Source organism: Gavialis gangeticus, unplaced genomic scaffold (genome assembly GCF_001723915.1).
Source record: "Gavialis gangeticus isolate Ggan-Ray unplaced genomic scaffold, GavGan_comp1, whole genome shotgun sequence".
Lineage (NCBI taxonomy): Eukaryota > Metazoa > Chordata > Crocodylia > Gavialidae > Gavialis > Gavialis gangeticus.
In genome coordinates, this window is record NW_017729034.1 from 41,977,206 (window position 1) to 41,985,859 (window position 8,654).

The window sequence follows — 8,654 nt, forward strand, 5'->3', positions numbered from 1 at the left end:
AAAAATCAGAAGCTCGCTCCCGGGTTTGTGCTATTATGGTTTTATAGGCACAGCAGAACCTTACCACATCTGTATAGATGACTAGAAGAGCCGTTGTAAAGTTACTATTTAATTCTAAAAAACCTGTAGGTGAACTGTACAAGAGTAAGGCATTTCATATTATTCTCCAATTATAATCATGTACCACCAAACTGTCATATTTTCCAAAATAATGAAATCTTGGATCTGCTAGCCTGAGAAGCATAATGATAATTTGTAGATGTGTAGGGTTCTGCTGTGTAAATATGGACGTGCATATGTAACCTTCATGTTTCTTGCTTTCACTGCATTTGACAAAAAAGTTAATGCCATAGATGGAGATACAGAAAAGCAAATATTCTCTAATATTTTTGCAGTTGTACAAGAATCTGCATTTTGTTTTTAGGAGGTAGGGATTATTACAAAAAGCTCAAGCAGAACTGTGAATACAAGGAGTATTGCCTTTCCCAACCCCTAACCAGGTCTTGTATTACATTGTTTCTGTGGTACATGAATGAAAGAAAGGGAATCTATAAAGCAACTCAAAGTATCAACTTATTTAATTGAAATAAAGTTAAATAAACTAAGCAGTGCAATTTAATGATTTTGTTCAAATGGGTGACAGTCAAAATGACTTTCTATATGCCTGCTTCAAACAAGATTTAATGGAGGAAGGTGGTGTAGCATCTATTAAAACTAAGAAATGAGTGTGCAGGGGTAAATGCATCACGTAATGAAATATAAACTTCCTTCCATATGTGCAAAAACCTACAATTTAGTTAACATAGAGGTCATACTTTAAGTAACATCTCAGTTACTCATAAAGCCAGTCTCCCTATAGCCTACATTCTATCTCTTTATCTTAGCCCCTTTAAGTATATAGTACCCTGTTCACAGACATAGTGTTCAGCAATTTCTGGCAACCATCAGAAGTTGAAAGTTTGCCTGCCTAAATCATGAAGACTTCGGGCAAAATTTATCCCCAGCATGACTCCACTGCTTTGGATTTGGGTTGCACCAGGGATGAACTGAGCTCTGAATTTCTCTTCTTTCATGGTGGCAGGAGTCCATACAGGACTTGTAAACAGCAGTACACAATACTGTAAACAAATAACTTAAGTTTTGTTTTATATAAGATCTGCTATGTAAATCCAAGTTTTGCCAACTAGGTGAAAATGAAAAGGGTGGCTTCACACAAGATCCTTCCCCTTTCTCCCAGCGATTCGTTTCACTGCATATATAATCCTGAGCTGAAATAACAAGAATTGGAGAGAGCCTTTTTTGCATACAAAAGGAATGTTCAGAATCAGCTCTCTGATGTTCTGTAACGACGTCAGGTGCTGGAGATATTAAAACAAATGTTTTGACCCATCTGTTACTTCGAGGAAAGATTTATGGTCTGGCATGACGTCCAGTTCTAGACCCAGATGCTGAGCTTGACAGGACAGCTGATGCTGCTGCATCCTCTGCTTCCTCCAGATCATCCTCCAGCTCCTGGCTTACACTAGATTGCAGTGCTGCAGGAGTCAGCCATTCCTTCGGCAGGCAGCTTTGGAGAAATGGTATACAAGAGCTGAAGTAGGCAAGGCGATTCACCCACCGTGGAATCTCTTTCCCACATAAAATCTGGGAAGAAATAATATTGGTTTTCACATTATAAATTAATCACTAACCAACTGAAGTAGACAGACTGCTATACAGAAAACTGAAATCTGGAATATCCTAATTACAGCATGCTAATGGCTTAGCCAGCGGTCGGCAGCACTTTCTGGTGGTGGGCTAGAATGACTCTGCTCAGGTACAAAGCAAGCTAACACTAGGACCTGGCCACATCTACCATGTCTCCGGCATATCTGCCACTACTACCCAGCTGTAGCATGGCATGGGCAAAACCCCCTGCTGCCAAATCCTTCCCACCTTACTGAGGTGTGGCACAGGCAAAGTCCCCCATTGCCAACACTTTGGCTTCCCAGACCATGAACTGCTGACCCCTGGTTTATGCCATGGTCAACAAAACTAAATGTTAAAGAAAATAAAAGTGTTTTAAGACAACTATTAATGACAATAATGTTCCTGAGGCTTGTATATTGCTTAGAAAGAAAGCAGTTAAGAGTTTGTTTGAATGCTTGTCCAACCTTGCAGACAATACCAACCATCACCCAATCGACCCAAAGACAAAAAGAGGGAGGGGCTCCCAGATAAAAAAGCACTAAAATGACAAGATGGTATACACAATTCCTCACGAGCAGCTATAGCTTTAAAGCAGAAACTGAAGGAGAAAAAGCTCACTTTAAGTAGACAATACATAAAACCATGCTGAGTTCACCAAACAAAATACTGGAGAACAAATGCAGCTGGGCAGAGTGATCATCCTATCATTTAAAGCCATGATCATGCATTGCTTCATTCACTGCAGACTAAATACTTCACAGTACAAGAGGCAGATGCCTAAATGTTCTAATACATTAAAAAAAATTGTACATCTTCCATATTTAGTGTGAATGGTAGGATTTCATGAGAAAGCACATGGCTGCTGCCACCTATGTTACACTGAATATGCATTTTATTGTAAATTTAATTTTTACTTTGGCTTTCAATGACGGCCTCCTGTTTTACTCACTGCACATTGTCTTGACTGTCCAATTCTAGTTTTACTTAGTTTAATGTAAAATCAGAAGGAAGTTAATTGCTATCAGGAGATTTGTCTTCATTTACACTGTTAACTAACTAGCAGTATATTCTCAGCAATTAAATCCTGATTTCTATTAAGTATCTGCCTTATTCACAGCACTGACTGGGACAAGAATGCAAAAGAAATATTATCATCACTTAAGAGAAATGTAAAGTATTCTTGGCCTTTGGAAGTAAATGGCAGAATTCCTGTTTCTTCCCCTGACTCCCTCCCCCACTTTTTAAAAAATGAAGTCAGGAATAAAAAGTTCCATGAAGGTTCACAATGAACAAATACTCTTTTTTGAAGATAGCTTTTTATTAGAAGTAAAATATTTAAGTGTTGATTTAAATATCATTAAAAGGCACTATGAAACAGTGGAAACAAATTATTTTAGAGTAAGATTCCAGAAACGGTCCCAGCTCTGGTCTCTGTGCAACAATTGTGCTTATATGTACAGCGTGGGGGGAGGGAAACAAGAAACTACTCTATTGAAGTGGATTTACAAAAGCTGTTTAAAGTAAGAAGACTGCCATAGAGAGGGTAATGGCTTAGGTCTTGCTTACAAATGGCCAACTGATATTACAGAATTAGATTCAAGATCATTTGTACAAGTAAATTCCAAACAGCTCGTTATTCTGGAACAGAGATTACTAGTAAACTGTGACACTATTTAAATTAAAGCACAGCACCCCAACATCTGTTGTAAAGTTGCATAACAGTCATAAAGTTGCATGCAGTCTCCACCACAGGAGCTTTGTCTTACTTTTAAGAAGGAAAGAGCCATGTGGGGAGTATGTTAACAGCATTAGTTTAGAGTTCTGTTGGTCACCAAAGTCTAATTTTGGATACAACCCTAATCGCTAAGCAATGCATTTACTTAAAGTATCAGAAAAATATGAAGTGAAAAATAAAATATACACAATCGGCAGGACAAGAAAATGGTGTCCATCTATTCAGTTTTACAGAAAAACTAAAGTCCGCATTTGTTTACCTCAGATAAAGCTGAAGAAAAGTGATTGCAGTTTTTGTGCATTAAATGGTAGGCATTTCCTTTAAATTCTTTCCCAAGCTCATCCACAATTTTTTCTATGTCATCTTCCATGAAGTCGGTACTGCCTAGAACTACTGCTTCTCTAAAAACAAACGAAGATATCAGAAGATGACAATTCTTATGGCAGGTGCTCAACCTCCAGCCCATGGGCCAAATCCAGCCCACAGATCCATGGCGTCTGGCCTGCAGGGTTCCCCACGGGTTGGAAAATTTGGTACTAGGAGAGTAGTGGAAGCACTGCGTGGCTGGATCCAGCCAAGCTTGGGCCACTGCCACATAGCAGGATCAGCATCATGCCTGCTCCCCAAGCATCCAGTTAGGGCTAGGCTGCTCCCCCTGTCCCCTAGCCCTTCAAGTCTGCATTGGGGTTAGGGCTGGAATAATCTGTGTTTTGCCCTCCCCGCCCGCTGCAGTGTATCCTGATTGGGGCCAGGCTACCCTCTCCCCCATCTGGATCAGGGTCAGGCCACTCCCTGCTCCCCCTCACCAGGAGGCAAATCAGGATCAGGCTGCATACCCTCCACCCAGCCCTCTGTGGCTAGATGGGGCCCCTGCCAGGCCCGTCAAGCCTACTGGCTGGATCCGGCTTCTGGATGGACCTGGCACTGTCCATCTGGCTTGCACGGCAAAAAGGTTAGGCACGAATGATCTATGACACAGAGAAGCTACTCTTCTCCTATTGCTTATGTGTACTAAGACACTCTGCATCATTAAAGTTTGGTGTGGTTTCCCCTCTATTCTCTTTATCTTCTTCTCTCTCTTTCTAACCCACCCATGCAAGTTCTAGTCTTACATCTTCCACACACAATTATCCTCTAACTTACTTCATCAAGTGGAACTGCAGTCTTTGCCACTCAGCTTTTTTGGGGGGTGGATGCACTTTTTGACGCCAATATGTCTCCTAGGAGACAGCTCAGATATAGTAAAAAGGCGTTGTGTTGGAGAAAGAACACAGAGCAATCAAGAAGAAATGCAAGAAGCCCCTAAGGGTAGCATTTCTCAACTTTTCAGCTTGGTGACCATTTATTCAAAGTAAAAGTTATTCACAATTTCCTTACATTTACTCTGAAAGGGAAAAGGTATTGATGGATAACAAAAATTAGTATATTTAATTGTATGTTTTGAGAGGCTAACAGGATATTTAACCTTAAAGAGTTTGGGTGTATGACAAGGAGACTGTATTTTTTTCCCCAGAGTCTTGCAACTTTCCTCCCTACTTGTTTTCCATGACCCTGATGGAAGTTGAGAACAATCCAGATGGTTCGAAATCCAGGGGTTTTATTATATCTATCTAAACCTTAAGAGTTAGTACAAGACAAAGTATATTAGTCAAAATCATGAGGGCAGTATCTTCCTTACTTAAATTTAAATGTTTCTCCTAGTTCGGCAGCATTTCCTGGAGAAATTTCAAATATGCCAGAAAAAGGGTAAGGATGACCACCGTAAGCAAATTCTGAAAGAGAAAATACAGGATTTAATAATAGCAGCACAAGTCCAGATGTGTAGTGTTAAACTAATCAATGGTTAATTTCCACTTGCCATTAGGATCGTAAGTGGGGAACCACACATTCTACTGTAAGAACTAAAACAAAGTGCTATCAGTGAATGCTTAAGTAGACAATTTTGACTAAGGAAAGAAAATGAGAACTTCCACAAAACAAGCTTTCTACATCAATATTAATTTGCTCATATTAAACTTGTATCACTATACAAAACATGACATGCAGAAGTTATGATTTATTTCCCAACCTCATCAATGCTGGTACAAATGCTTCAATTTTAAGTATGTGCAGAACTGAGGACTCAAATGATCCATGCTTTAATATGCAACGTATACAAAAGAAGTCATGTGGCATTTGGTATTACTGTAGCAGGCAAGGCTTTTGAAATTCTTTATTTGTGGGCTTTGTTTCTTTGTCTTACTATAATATTTAATTTCCTTTTTCTATGCTTAAAAAAACCCCAAACAAATCCAAAGGCTGAACATATTATCTGCTGGCATGAACATAGATAATTAAGGCAAACAACAACCACACACTTCAAGATTCCACATCTTTACATGAAACTCCCTTTTGTATCTTTGAGATGAGTATGCATGCCACACCCACTACATAAAGCTTTGCATTATGCTGTGGGGGAAATAAAAACCACGCAAACTCATATTGCATCCTAGCCTAGGGCTGACTACAACCAGCTAACACATGTTAAACAAGACTTGGGTCTGTCCAGGACAGGCATAATGTCTTGATGAGCAATTTAAAAAACTAACTTACAAACAACACTCTTTGAATTCATTTTAGGGCTTACTCCTGAAAACATACTTTGTGATGCTGCTCTGTATGCAAGATTATGGGTAGCCATGTATCTAACCAGGATAATTTTTTAGTAACGTGGGGTGTGTCTAGACTAGGGCAGTAAGTTGTAATAAGTACCATATTTACCCAAATCCAAGATAACTTCAAATTTAAGATAACCCCAAATAATTAGAGATTGTATACATGGAAAATTATAACTGTGTTACAATTTTCAATATACAGAATCTAATTAGTGGAAGGTAGTCTTAAATTCGTCCCCCACCCCCAGGAGTGAGAGGGTGGGGGTGAGGGGCCAGAGCCCCTGCCCCTTGTTCTTTTGTGTCTGTACCTCCCTCCCCCACCCAGGGCACCTGCCACCTGCTCCTCTGTGCCTCTCCCCTGCTACCTGCCCTACTGTACCTGACTGCCCCCCCCTCCATTTTCCCCCAGCTGCTTACTTTCTGCTGCAGCTCTGCTCTGCCTCCAGGTCAGTCAGCAGCAGTGATAGCCCTGGCCGAGCCCCAGGCCAGCCCAGCCTGACCAGGGAGAAGCGGCAGAAGCTCGCAGACAGGCTGGGCCAGATCAGAGCTGGAGGGACCAGAGCCAGAGCAGAAGGTAAGGGGAGGGAGGCAGGCTGCATGATCTACCTGACAGTCCCCAAGCCGCATACCTGGATCACCCCCATTTTCCCCCTCTCTCCAGGTCTCCCCCATGCTCCCCCAGCTGCGAGCTCCCTCCCCTCCCAAGCAAGCCATTTTGGCTCAGGGCAGGTATTGGATTCAGCTCTGGCTTCAGCGCTGAACCCAAGGCCAAAGCTGGAACTGAGCTGTTGCCTGGCCTGGGCCAGCACTCAAATCCAAGGTAAGCCCCACACTTACTTTGGGGTGGGGTGGGGGGGGCAGGATCCATTTCTTAGATATGAGTAAATACAGTATTATATCTTCCATCAACTCTTCAAACTTGTATGGTAATTAATTTTTCATGTGTTATTCAAAATTTTAATTGGATTACCCAAAACTATCAAAAATGAAAGTTTCGCTAAGGGCAAGGACACAAACTCTTGGAGCCCCTTCAGGGGAATCTTTCAATAGGGCAGCAGCTGGCAAGTTCTAATTGTTGTGTGTGAACAAGCTGAGAATTATTCAAATGCACTGCTCTAATTTTAACACTCCTGAGGTGGTCATGTGTCCACACCCTAGTAACATCTATCATTTTACTTTGGACAATATGTACTGGAAATTATACATCTATTCCAAAGCTGTTTTAATGTAGTAGGAGAAGATTAAAGTAAAATCTTTTTAGGGGTTACTTTTAAAAGCACACCAGCTTGATTCTTTTAAGGAGATGCATCACCTTGGACTATTCCCTGTTTAGCAAAAATCTTTAGGTGCCGTCTTCAAAAGAGAGGGAATTTGGACATTTTTGTAAATGTAATTATGCAGAAAGCAAAGCATCTTTTTAAAGGTTATATTATCAAATACAAACCTATTAACTGGGATCCAAAAAAGAGAGCACCATTAGAAACTGATGCACACATTTCAATTCCTAACATATTCTTGCCTGTAATCTTAGGTGATCTTGAACAGAAGTGATATTCTACCATTCACACTAAATGTGAAAAATGTCTAATGCTGGTGGAAGACTTAAGGAAATGTATGACTGTACTAGCCTCAACAAGAAGCAATATATAGAAACCCAAATAGCAACTACCAAAGCTGACTGAGGTGATTATATTGATATGACTGACATTCAAGGTCTGATTCAGGGTAAGAACATAAAAATGGTAAACAAGAGGCAGACAGAATTTCCCCTCCCGTTGATGACATACATGAAGAATGCTTTTCAGTAGAGATAAAGAATAATTAAGACAAAGAGTATATCTAAGTTTCCTACACATACATACCTCTACCATACACCTCTATCCCTGAATGGAAGACTCCAATGCCAAGGGAAGAGGTATATTCATTCATCCAATACTGAAAAAAAGAAAGACAACTACAGTGAGTTTCCAGAAAAAGCTTTGGTAACAAAATGGATTCTGTCCAAAACACTGATGTGTAACAGTTAATAATTTAGTAACACTACATCATCTTTTGAAAGGAAACTATAGAGCATACCAGGAAACATATAAAGCATACCAGGTGATAAAGATATGCATATGCAGTGAAGCCTATTTTATATTTCTCTCTCATGTTTGGAAGCAATCAAATTATGTCAATGTATATACCTTTTCGTTGGTTGCTACACTGCAGGTTGACTAAAATTTTCATCAACTGGAATACACATTGGAATCTACTGCAGCTGTTTTGCCCAAGCTAGTGTATATCATGTTTTCATATTTCATGTTTCTAATGTGCCAAATAAAGAGCATTAGAAAGAATATAGTTGTACTATGTATACAGTCACCTCATCAGCTGCAACAGCTGCACATTTTTGCTTAATGCTGGAAATAGTCAAACAAGAGACACTTATGGCTCAAGAGATGTCTTGAGTCTAGGACAGACAAAGTATACTTTGCCTTTGAGCTCCCAGCATCAGTCAAAATATGAGCCAAGGATGTTAAGCTGTAGGCCACTTGGTGTGCAGAACATATACCACTGTTACCACTTCACGTCAG

The 8,654-nt window shown here is 40.2% G+C and overlaps 1 protein-coding gene across 1 annotated transcript in view; it reads right to left on the reverse strand.

Moving 5' to 3' along the window:
- The window catches only part of DESI2 (desumoylating isopeptidase 2), a 15,318-nt gene extending 7,275 nt beyond the window's left edge, over positions 1-8,043 (reverse strand). The window contains exons 1-4 of the mRNA XM_019527405.1: positions 7,941-8,043; positions 5,103-5,196; positions 3,684-3,825; positions 60-1,644 (exon numbers count right to left, since the gene is read on the reverse strand). Coding sequence (XP_019382950.1) covers positions 1,411-1,644; positions 3,684-3,825; positions 5,103-5,196; positions 7,941-8,007 — 537 coding nt within the window. The 5' untranslated portion in view covers positions 8,008-8,043 and the 3' untranslated portion in view covers positions 60-1,410. The remainder of the gene's footprint in view (positions 1-59; positions 1,645-3,683; positions 3,826-5,102; positions 5,197-7,940) is intronic.
- Positions 8,044-8,654: the final 611 nt, after the last annotated feature.